General features: G+C 40.9%; 1 protein-coding gene across 1 annotated transcript in view; it reads right to left on the reverse strand.

The window, feature by feature from the left end:
• CNTNAP5 (contactin associated protein family member 5) overlaps positions 1-12,746 on the reverse strand; it is a 275,001-nt gene that overhangs the window by 77,613 nt on the left and 184,642 nt on the right. The window contains exon 13 of the mRNA XM_074548748.1: positions 6,734-6,934. Within this exon, the coding sequence (XP_074404849.1) occupies positions 6,734-6,934 (201 nt within the window). The remainder of the gene's footprint in view (positions 1-6,733; positions 6,935-12,746) is intronic.

The raw sequence follows: 12,746 nt of genomic DNA on the forward strand, positions 1-12,746 counted from the left end.
GTTTGGTTCTGGCAAACATGTGTGCCTCACAAAACTATCAATTTCCAAACCCTTATTTGGACTGCAGAATTCCCTGAACTCCATGTTCCAGCATTACTGAGCTATGAGTGCTTACACAATCCCACAGGTTGAACAAAAGGTATCATTGACTTTACTCCAAACCAGAAGTTCTTTGGGATCAAAAGTCCCAAACCAACAGATTGTAGAGGTCAAGTAAACATCTTTCAGCATTAGCTCACACCATCAACTTCCTCATAGAACCACCAATAATTGTGTATGCAATTAATTCCACAATTCAGGCTCAAAATCTGTTGTCTAGATTTACATTTCATTTACATGTCCTATGTACCTTCATTAATACCCCATGTCAAGCTTCCCATATACTGGAAAAGATAATTTTCACACCAGTAAAAGACAGTAGATCTATTTGGTTTGGAGTGCAAATATGTTTTCTATGTAAACTGTAAAAGATCTCAAATGAAATGAAATTTGATAAAGTAAAATAAAAGTATAATTCCAAAATTGCTCCTCAGACTTACAAAAATAAACTCATTCAATGAAGGGAAAAAAACTGAAACAAACACACAACAAAAAAGCAACAGAAATATCCAGAGACAGCAGAAATATGAAGGATATGTTTGATAGAAGCAAACAGGAGTTAACCATAGAAGCTCTTTCCTCACTACTCCATCAGTCCTCACTTGAAGAAGTGTTTTTTTAAATTCACCTGACACGTTGTGTCTAAAGCAAATGCAGATAATGGTGCTCCCGTGTTCACTGGAGCCACCCCAGGAGATTCCTGCCCTGCTGGTGTCACTGCAGAATTATGTCAGGCAGCATTAGAAGCCTGCCCTCTCCTGCAGTGGGCTGCAAGGAGGGAACATGCTTTCCTTCCAATGTATGGTTGAGCAAGGATTTATTCCCATGTTTTTCCCATCATTTAGCCTCTTGGCTGCATTTCAATCCCAGAGAAACACAACAGGACTGGATGAGAAGTAATAGCAGCAAGTAGCTGCCATTCCTTGCTTGGCAGCTATAGCACACTGTACCTCCCTGCCAGCCAGGGAGGATAGCAGAGGGAAAGGGGAGTAAAGGGTCAGAAACTGGGATAATGATATTTCCGCTACTCACAGGTGTGTTGCAGGCTCCGTGCCAAGTTACCTCTGCAATGCCACAGGTTTTGTATTCTGCTTAGACCCCCTGCATTTTAATCAGCTGCACACAAAAACCAACATAGCATCTTTTAAAATGGCCTCTAAATCTCTCCCTACAAATAAGGGGGGTGCATTGCATTACTATGGTGAACTCTGTTCCAAAGTCTCCAAATATAGCACAAGTTGTCAAAAATTGTGCTTGTGAGAAGCAGTCACTGCCACTTTGGGGGGAGAGACAAGGTATGGTGATGGAAACACAGATGGAAAGTCAATCATTCTCAAAAAAGGGATCCTATTTACCCAAGAAAAATTGCAGCACACAACCCACACCTGCCACCTATCCACCACTCCCTCAACACAAGCCACTTTTTGAGGGCAGACTGCCCTGTTCTTTGCTATTTTGTGCAATGAAAAATAGTCTCCTGGTAATGCAATAACAATTTAAAGTTATTTTGCACAAGAACAAATAGTCCCCTGGTAGTGCATTTACAATTGCAAGCACTGGAATGATAAACTGGAAATTACATTTAAAAGGCATAAAATAGTAGTGAGCAAAACCCCATTGGTAAATGATTGCTTGTTATAGGTCATTTTATATCACCTCCTCATACATCTATGTAAAATACTCCACCTGAACCTAGGCTTCAGACTCTTTTCTTCAAAAAGATTTACTCTAAAGTGGTGAAATCTTGGTGCAAACCACATCTCAAAAAACTGTGGGCACTTCAGGTGAAAAATACTAGAGTTAGTGAAAGTCCTAGATGAGTAACTAAAAGCACTGTAAAAGCTCTGGATGGGCACAAAATTGTGTTCCACTGCATCCTGAAGTACAAGAACTCAGTGCAGTGAGAAAAACAGTAGTTAAAAACATGAAAAAAATGTAGTTCTGTAAAACAGCAAGTGGGGAACTCCTGGAACTTGCTTTTCTGGAAGGCCACAGGGCAGGCAGCCTAATGAAGTTCAAAAAGTGATTAGACAAGTTTATGAACAACAGATCCATAGTGGATACTAAAAGTAGTATCCACTTTTCCATAGTGGATTGGCAATAACATAAACACTAATGCCCTTATCTGAGCAGCTGTGGGTGATGGGGACACATTGAGGGACTTGCTAAAGACATCAGCTTGTGTGCTCACCTTGAGTTGCATCTTTCCAGCAGGCATTGCTGAAGGTGGGCCCTGCAGGACATTTCTTAGCACCTTTTGGTCTCACATCACTGGCCTCACCTGGAGCTAAGGAGGGAGCCTGCTCAGACAAAACTCTAGTAACATACAAGGCACAGATAAAGAAAAAGAAAAGTTGACCTATCTCAGCTACAGAATGAAGTCTAAACTAAGAAATTATTATGTGTTCTCTCCTGTGAGGCAGAACTACATCTCTCCCTCCAACAGAGAGTTACAAAATGCAGTGATTAGTGATTCACCAGTGAGGGCAACCAGCTGCCTGGCATAAAGGGGTCAGACTGTGGGACAGACCTGGTGCAGCTTGGCACTGAAATATGGGACTAGCTGGGAACCAAAGAGGAGGAGAGGAGCTGGAAACCTGGGTGCAAGTCATATAATAGTGAGACTTGACAGACCATAAGTTCAGGGAAGAGCTGTGTAGTTTAGGATGGAAGTAGTTTAGGATCAATGTTTGAAATTAAAGCTTAAGGTGACATAGTATAGGAATTCTATTGGAAAGAGAAAAATAAGGAAGAAGTCAGGAAAACCCCACCACCTACAGACATTTCTATTTCTTTGATTTTTCTGTTGGACTGATCTCTTCTCAGTCCCTGCCTACACAAATGTGCTATGAACTTGACAGACTGTCAGCCAAGTATTGTAAAGCAAGCTATGCTGCCACTGATAGAGCCATCACTGTGCTAAGTCCTTGATAAGGTGGATGTGAGGAAGCTTCCCAAGTGACAAGCATTTGAGTCCACCCACTGCTTCTAGAAAACTCAGCAAATTCAGTCAAGAGCTGGGGGGCTGTGCAATTAATGTTTTCATACCTTTAAACATCTTGTGTGTTAAACACACATCTGCTCACATGTGGCTGTCCTTGTACACGTGCTCCTTCCTTAGGTATTGCCTGAGATGCTCCATAAAGAAAGGAAGTCAAAGCCCTGGGGGGGGGGGACTACATTTCTTTTCATATTTTCAGAATACAGAAAACACATTTAGAGGCAGCTCAAGCTTCCTGCCCACCCCACTCCTCTCCTGTTTGCCTCACCTGGTCTTACTTGTAAGGTTAAGTCTGTAATCTTTCTCTAAGAGTGGATTACTTCCCTAATTAATGCCCACTATGAGATTTGCTCTGATTATGTTAGTGTTTCTCCAATAGGCCTGGGAAAGTCACAGGAGACTTGAGATTTCTGGTCATACAAGTTTCCTTTGCCATCTCCTTAAGAAAGCCAGCTATGCCTTGATGAACAGACATCTATTGCAGCATTCACAAACATCTTGAAAATCTGTCTGATGGCAGAGACGTACAAAACTACAGTTTAGGGCAATTTAATTTTTGCTTTCAAAGACACGCTTGCAGCTAAGCTGTGGTATGACAGGGAGAACCAATAAGGCTGTTCCAGACAGCAGGAGGTGGAGATGAGTAAACTCCTCTGCCAACTGCCAGATTGCATGTCTGACACATTGCAGATGTAAATCCAAGAAACTCGAGGGGGATACCATGCTCAGTCACACCCGCTGAGGATGCGCCTGCGTCTTCAGGGCAGGAGGGATCAGCAAAAGAAGAAAGAGAAATTCCTTGATATAAACTGGAACAATTTAAGCAAGCCAGAAACCTCCCTGGGCTTCTCTCTGAGGCAGCCCAGAATGCCTTGCCTGTCCCATTTGCCCCATGTCAAAGCTGTGAAAGCCAAAACTGCTGTGTAACAACATACATCTTTGCACTGTGATGCAAAAGGAAAGGGAAATGTTATTATTGCTTCTCTGTGAAACATGATAGTATTTAGATCCTGAAGACAAGGATTTGGTGTGTTGGTGCTACCAGCTGTCATATCCTAATCATGAGTTCCATGCCCTTGTGGGAAGGAAAAAAAAAAAAAAAAGAGCAAAGCCAAGAATGAGAGTACACTCAGAAATGGACTGGATTTCTTTGGAAATTCTTTGGACTGGATTACCCCTTTGGAAGAGGAACTTTTATAACTTTGCCAAGATTAGATATACCTCTGGGAGATGCCCTTCCATCAGGCATTCACCACTGGGCTCAGTCCAGAGATAATATTGAGTGGAGGCATTCAGCAAACTGGATCAGGACAGGTAACATTTCCTGCTGGCCTACAGATGCAGTATTGTCATTAATACATGGGCACTGCATATTGAATTCTGCAGTTAGATCTGAAGTGTTGCACACTAACAGCAATCACACATTAAGATACCCTGACAACACAGAGAGAACACGGTGCTTCAGGCTAGGTCAAACAAAGAAACAAAACCCAAGAGTTTTGATCTTTGTTCTGTTTCTCTGGCCCCAAATCTGGCAAACACAACACAGGTGAGAACCTTTTGCAGCAGGTCCAGCAAAATACCCTGAGGTCACTCACACTTGTAGGTCATCTTCAAGTTTAGAAGTGGAAATTCCTTAAGTTTTAGAACTCTTCAAGACACCTATAGTGTTCAGCACTTCATGGTCTCTAGTAATACAACAACACTTCACTACAAAATTAATATAAATTAATAGAGATTGGGGAAAATAATGATTTTCTAAAAAATTCCTAAATACTCAGTTAAGAACAAATTACGCTTGTCATTTCAAGAACTGAAATGTTACTTTTAAGCATGTTTCCCATCTTGCCAAATTTAAAGCCTTAAACTATGGAGAAAGCTCAGGATGAAAAAAGGAAAATTTGAAAGTGTAATTAAAAAGCATACTAAAAGAAGAAAAAATGAAGGAAAAAATGATGGCATCTACCACATGCAAAGCACTAGATTGCAATTTTTTTTTTTTTATTTTTCAGCTGGAACTGCAGAAAAGACTAAATGAGTCGTTCAATTCTTGTGTGGTCAGCTGTCAGGACCACAGTGGCACTGCACCAGCTGTGAGAGCACAAGCCAGGCTGCTGGACACCATCCCACATTCTTTCCCCTTGAGGAATCAGCCACAGCTTTGCTCCTGGACAAGCAGAGGATGAGCTGCCTGTCAGGAGCCCTCTAAGCCAGTCTGCCTGTTGTTTGATAGCTTTAGCCCTGAAGATGCACACTCTACACACTGTCAATTTACACAAGATTATCTTTACCTTTTTTTTCCCCAAAAGTTTTGGCTCTCAGTGCCTCCAGCTTTAGAGAGGTCCCATATACGAGAGGCATCTCAAAACCCACTCATAGTGCACATTCCTGCATACACATGACCAAGTGCCTCACAGAAATGAGCAAAAAACAAACACATGCAGACCTGCTCTAATATTGTTGCATTCATCCTTGAAACAACATTCTGAAAATAGCCTCTGTGGGGTTTTATCTTTTAGCCATATCAAGTGTGTTGTGGGATACAGAAGCCAGCAACACTGAAAGCACATGTAAGACATCAAATCCACATCTTTATGAGCAGTTATGCCTACAATTTGTTTTCCCTTTGTGCTCCACCCTGGATGCTGATATTAACATTTCATTCTTTAAAAAAAAGATTAGCAATACAAGCAATTCTTGGCTGGTAAATCTGATGATAACAAAAGACATAATTCACAGCTTTTAAAAATAAACTGACTGTAAGGCATCTGATTACTGGATCCATAAAAATTCAGTGTTAGAGTAACTTTGCTAGAACCAGGAGGGTTCTGACACATCTCATTAGGCAATATGTTTTTAAGACAATAGGAATTCCTACTGCAAACTCCACTTACGCCTTTCCATGGTCTTTTCTCTAAACTACAAACAAATTTAAGAGCTGTGAATAATTAAATAATCATCAGGACAACACAGTCATTACAAGCAACAGAGGAGATTTGAAGTCATTCAGAAGTCTGCCCTTATTGTCATTCATCTCTCCAGCTAAGCAAACATAAAATCCTGACATCAAGACAGAGTTGAATGGAAGCCAGACATCCTGAGTAGCCACTGGAAATTTGGTGCTGCAGAGAAACACAAACTGATGCTTCCTTTTTTCTGTTACATTAAAACAAGTGAAAAAATATATTCCCTCTATTACAAGGGGAAAGTTAGTTTTGCCCCAGGAACTCTATTACCAAGCACTTTGAACATTATATTCAGGGCTGTGGTCTCAGAAGAGGTTTCACCCCTCCCCTACATAACATTATGAGTCTGGAGCAATCTGGATGCTTTTTATCTATAACATACAGGTAAAAACTGTAAATGAATAAACACATCCATTTGCCATCAGCTAAATACACTTTTTGTGATTTCTAGGTAGCACTTCCCATCATAGTTTTCAGAGTCTGGGCATGCATGATCTGCACAGTAGAATCCAAAATGCTAAAAGATTTTTCGCTCTAGTCCACATTGCTACTATTATTTGGGTTTTTTTATTGGTTTGGGTTTTTTCTCCTTAGCTGCAGCATGGCCTCTACCTGCTTTCAAACCAATAGGAGTTGAGAAGGAAAGGTTTGGGCTGGTGGCACTTACTGGGGGTGTTGAGGAGCCGTGACTTCCTGCAGTGGTAGGCGACCTCCTGCTCGCAGTTCTCAGCACTGCTGATCACAGCCTCCAGCTGCTCTGCACTGCTGCTGTAGTTGAGGGACATGGTGTAGGGCTTCTCTGGACCAGCTCCTTGCACTCTGGTCAGCCCCGTGCTGTTGTGCTGCACTTCAGTCCAGATCTTATCTTCTGTTAAATGAAAAATGATTGAACGGAAGGTTAACAGCAAAACACTTCCAACAAGCAGGGAACAAAACAACAACTGAAATGTAACATTTTACTGCAGTGGACAGACCATCAGCAGGACCCTGGGCTCCAAAATAGGCACTTTGTGATGAACACCAACCAGGTCTGTCTTCATGAAAGGTCAGTGTGGCCCACAAAGATGTTTCTCCCTGAACCAGCTCGAGCAAACACTACACTGCCTGCTGAGCAAGACAGAAATTACAGAAGCACAGGAGACCTTCAGCTTCTTCTATTACCAGGTATCTGTATAAAATTAGATACCTTTCCACTGGCTTTGTCCCTAAGAGAAAACACATAGTAATATGGCTCATGGGGGCAACATTCACCTTTTTCCTGAGAGCACAGCCCATGCTGCTGTAACAACAAATGGAAGCACAGAACTGCAGCTGATGAGCTTGCACAAACTCACCATGAGCAGAAAGCACAATCTCTTGCCAGAAAGTTAAACTGAGAGTATGTTTTTACCACCCAGCTGGAAGTCAGATCACTCATTTCACTCAGTTCTCAGATTTTTCTGCATATAAGTTGAGTGATGCCCTACTTGGATGATGCTACAGAATGCCATATGACTTGGCATCTGTAGTTAACTCTAAATATTGATGCTTTTCCATGCTGAGGAGCCCATTCTCTTTTCCTTCATTGCATTTACTGGTAGAGCAAGGATTGTGTAGGTGACAGAAAGCAGAATCTAGGCTTAAGCACAACCTGCACCTACACCCCAGCTTATGATCAGCATTGGGGTTGGCATAATGAGAACACCACACTTAGAAGCAATTAGCTTCCAGGGAGGCCTTTTCCCAGTTGGTTCTGGTATAGCAATGGGCAAGGCAGAAAGGCCAATTTGCTGAGCTGACACAGAGTTAAAGACAAACTCTTCAAGGAGGATTCACAGGACTGAGCCCTGCACATGCCCAACACTATTAGCAAAAGTCACAACCAGCAAATTCCCTCTATATCAAAGACCCTGCTTGCCTAGGGAGGATACAAGATACTGACAGGGCAAAAATTTAAGGCAGCAATTTCCAATCATTTGATGAGAAGGAGATTTCAATCTCACCTGCAGAAACACGCAGACAGTTACAGAGGAAGAAGTGAGATCTAGGCAACAGATTTCTCTTTTGTTATTTATGCTTCATGAGGAAAACCCTAGATAGCAATGAATCATGTGTTTTCTAAGCTGATCTTAAAACTATGCATATAAGGATTCAGATGGTTTTACCACATTTCCTGGCCTGAGTTCTTGCAGAGGCTGATCTTTCCAATACACTGGCATGATGAGCCCAGTAGCTCTGAGGACACTACAATGCATTGCAGTCAAAATATTTTTCACTGAGCTACATATATGCCCCAGATTACTTCAACAGAATGCTAATAGGTGGGTAAAAATTCTAATAGGTGTATAAATGGACTATCTGTGCAAAGACACAGATGATTTGATGGATTGTCATTATGGAGGCATTCAAATGACAGGCAAGTAACAACCACCATCTGGAGACTATCTAAAGAGGTCTGTTCCAAGACCAGGCTGCAAGTGACAGAGAAATTAACCTGCATTAACTATAAGGACAGTTTACACACAGCAAACCACACATTAACTCCCAATCCTCTCATCATTTCTGTGATGTAGACAGAAAGTCTGTTCATAGGTCTGCAATTCTGTGGTTCTTACTGGCTTCAGGGAGCTGCTTGTGGTCCCTTGGAGTTGGAGCTCAAAGAAACATTGCTGCAACGTGCAATACACGAAAGTCAGATTAAAATGATAAGAAATACTACAAATTTATTGCTTGTAATACTTGTCCCAGTGGCTGTAATCACAGTGAACACTGCAGCACAATACCCTGCACAGTCCTGCACATATATTGCCTTGAACACAATATACTTCAATGACTTTGCAACAGACATCTTGTACATCTCAAAATAGCGATCCTTATCAGCCAGTCCCTCTGTTTTCTTTTGCTCTCTCAAGGCAATATTGACAAGAACAGAGTGGATTTTTCAGAAGCTGTCGAGGCTGAGTTAACTTTCCTCTCACAAAAGCTGACAGAACTTCTGCCTTAACTGAAATATCTACTAAAAAGACAAACACTGAGTTGCTGATAATGTGAGACATAAAACCAGGAGATGATGGAATATACTGGTTGCTGAAATTCCAGGTGGGCTGTGAAAAGCACCTCCCCACTGAGAGTTCTGAACATAATTTTAAGAAAATGCAATAAAATCAATGCTCACAATAGTGGCTACAGTGCTGCTCAGGAAGTAGAGCAGCCTAATGCTCTTGTTGTACAGTGGTTAACACTGCTGCACTTTCCAGGCTGTGCAGCAAGACAGGTGCCATGTGGGTACCTGAAAAGTCAAAAGCATCACGAGCTAGCAATTCAGAAGCAAAGAAAGAATACTAGGAAAAGCTGATTTAAAAATAGCATAGCACAAAACTGTCTTCCCCAAAAAAAGTGTTGGAAATATAATTAATTGACATGTTTGAAATGAGGTTGGACAAGGTATCAGCAAATATACTGTAAGCAGCGAGCACTTATTAACAGGAGTGCTGGACAGGAAATGTGACAGGTCTTCCTCTTATCTTCCTCTATGATTTTTCATTAATTTTCAGCAGTCTTGTTATCATTACAGCTGCACACAGCTGTCCCAAGATCTGAACTTTTGACATTCTAGACCTGCTTTTCTCCACGGGATCATTTAGAAATAAGTTGACCTATTTTCCATCCTCTAGTTTACGAAGGGAAAGGAAAAACAAATCAAGTTTCTTTCTGTATTCAAAGTAAATGTGATTTAGCAAGTAAATCATTTAATGGAGTTTAAAAAGTTCCACAGAAGAGAAGAATTTTGAAGTTACATTTCAGAGATTTCCTAATCTACACATGCCTAGTCTTTTAGGCTTAATTGTTCTACAGAACAGATATATGCTTTAGTGGTCACTTCAAAGTTTTCCTCCATGCTTCACCTTTGAAGTAAAGAGGTCCATCAGTTCAGCTTCTCAAAAAAAATAAAAAATCTGTGTTTTTCTTGTTGATCTAGCGACAGGAGAGTCACATCCACCAGCAAACAAACCTCAGATCAGAAGGGCAGCTCAACACAACACAGATAGAGCTGGTGGCAACAAGGTGAGAGGAAGAAACGAGAAATCTATTCCACCATCTCAGTCATACTTCTTCCCCCTTCCCAGGGAAAGAGTAAGTACTTAAATTTTAGAAAGCAGCACGTGAGGTGTAGAGGGGCGAGGAAATGCATACAAAGTCAAACACAACCTGCTACAAGAATAAAGGCTTACATTCACATCACAGTAAAAAAACCTCTAAAAACAAACTTCCTTCTTTAAAAGGACACACTTTTGTTTAAATGCAAGCAAGTAAGACTGAAAATTATTTAAACTTTAGATTGCTTGGGACAGAGTAGAAGAGCCAACAGTGCTCCCTCCTGCATCTGCACTGGTTGAGAGAGAAGTTACTAAGAGCTAGAGGGCAATAAATCCTTGAACCATTCCAAGACAATATCAAGACCATTGCATCTGCTTCCATAGATTAGAAAACCACTCAGAAATAATCTCAACATTTCTTCTGAAGACCATCACCTTTCAGATCAGCCCTTGGGGTTTATTCAAATCCCAGTTTCTCCACCTCAAACTTGGCAACAACTAGGAAAAAATCATTCTATTTTCTCAAATTCACTTGCACAAGTTTAGCTAGGGCTGCTCCCAAAATATCACTGCCTGCCTCAGTATGAGGTCAAGGCATCCCACCCCCCCTACTTGACTGGCAGGTCCTCTGAAGCCTCCTGACAATGATCTGTGGTCTGGCACTTCAGGCAGGTTCAGGACCTGTGTGAGACACGAAGCTGCCATCTGAACGTGCCCACAGATCCCTCCAGCAAACAGTGCACAGCTGTCTGCACCTGAGCTCCAGCCCTCTACACCAGTAATGCCCACAGCTTTTGAAAATGGGATTTCAAATATTTGGTCCTGTTTCATAATGCAAGGATTTTTATTTAATCTTTGCTCTGTTTTGTTTACATTATATTTTTATGCAATGACACTGTAATCACAGGTGCAAACCAAGCTGAGTGCCACTACCTCCTTCTAGTAATTTCCATATCTGGAAACCATTAAAGTACACAGATGAACTCTCTTCTCATGGATCTAAACTAAGTTATCATTATGTTTTTACATCTGTCCATACTACATTGTTTTCCTGTTTACTCCATTTAATTAGCTCTCCTTGCACTTACGAATCTGCAATGAGAATTAAAAAGCTGTTGTCCAGACATAGGTTACTGTTAATTTTTATCTTCTATTACTCCATTCTACTCTTTTATTACATTCTCAGCTTGGTAAAATTTCAAACTAAACACAAGCTGGAAGTCATTCAAAACCAAGTAGGAGACTGCAGCCACATCTTCTATTGTATAATGTGGAATAGTTTAATGCAGCCCTGAAAAGCAGATTTCCTAAATGCTTGTTAAATTATTTCCATAATTCAAAGGTGACAATGCTTTAATTTCAGGGTAATGCTACAGCTTTATGACTTCACAGTTTTATTTAATGGTCCAATTCACTAGGATATTATGCTGTCTGCATTTGGCCCTAGGAGATGTTTTTACAGCATGGGACTGCAATGCATTAAGCATATTTTAGACTCTCTGTTTAGCCTAGCCCATAGTTCTATCATCTTGCTGGAAACCTCCAAGTTGCTTTTGACGGCACACAAATTAAATTGTGGGAAATTAGAGCAGCTGGAAAACTGGCTTTCAATGAATTCTGTATTGTCTAATTCTCATTTTTATTCTTCAACTTGAAATATCCCTGTAGAGCATATTCCACCCATACAAACGGTATCATTCCTTTGTGATTTAGGAGGTTTGTCACAAAACAAGATTATTCAGACTGATTAAATTGCCAACAAGCCAAACATACGGTAAATGCTACATGAGAGAAAAAAATAACTCTCAGAGCTCATACAATGCATTTGTTTCATGGTGTTCCACAATGAATGCCAAATTTTATCCTGAATGCTGTACCTATAACTAAAAGTACACAAAAAAGGAAAGACTTTCCTTCTTAAACACTGTACTGTTCTGAGCTGCAGTGGCAGGTCAACCCAGCTACTCTAATATAAATTCCCCTCAAAGGATATTAAAAGAGCAATTTCTTATCACAGGCAGTTTAATTCACTGACTCCAAAGAAGTTTCCTGAGTCTACTCTGAAAGCATCCCATTACTATTTTTGTATCTATTTTTTTTTTATCCCTGCTGGCTGACCCAGCAATATATGCTTCTGCAGCTTGTTTTCTGCTCATCAGCTTCCTCCTGAGCTCTGATTCAGCCACATCCATCCAGGGCACTGCAATGCATTCAAAGCAATTCTCAGCAGAATGACCATGCCAGATGTCTCTGATGGATGACAACAAGACACCTCTGTTGTGACATCTCGCACCCTCCTCCCCCAAGGTTCTGGAAGAATATTTAATGAAAATTCAAAAGAGAAGCATATCAATTGTCAGAACTACAATGTGCCAAAAGATCTGTAGTGTTTGAGGGATATTGACTGTCATGAATCTTCAACTACGATTAATTCAAGTGGGCTGATTATCAAACAACCATTCTACAAGGAAAATCTTTCCCAGCCCTGGTGGCTTTCATTACCCCACTGCATGACCCAATACAATCTTTCTGCACTTTAAATCAACAAGGTGTGGCCATAGACCACCACGTGTAACTGGAGACCCAGGAAAAACGAGCATAGCT

Source organism: Zonotrichia albicollis, chromosome 10 (genome assembly GCF_047830755.1).
Source record: "Zonotrichia albicollis isolate bZonAlb1 chromosome 10, bZonAlb1.hap1, whole genome shotgun sequence".
Classification (NCBI taxonomy): Eukaryota; Metazoa; Chordata; class Aves; order Passeriformes; family Passerellidae; genus Zonotrichia; species Zonotrichia albicollis.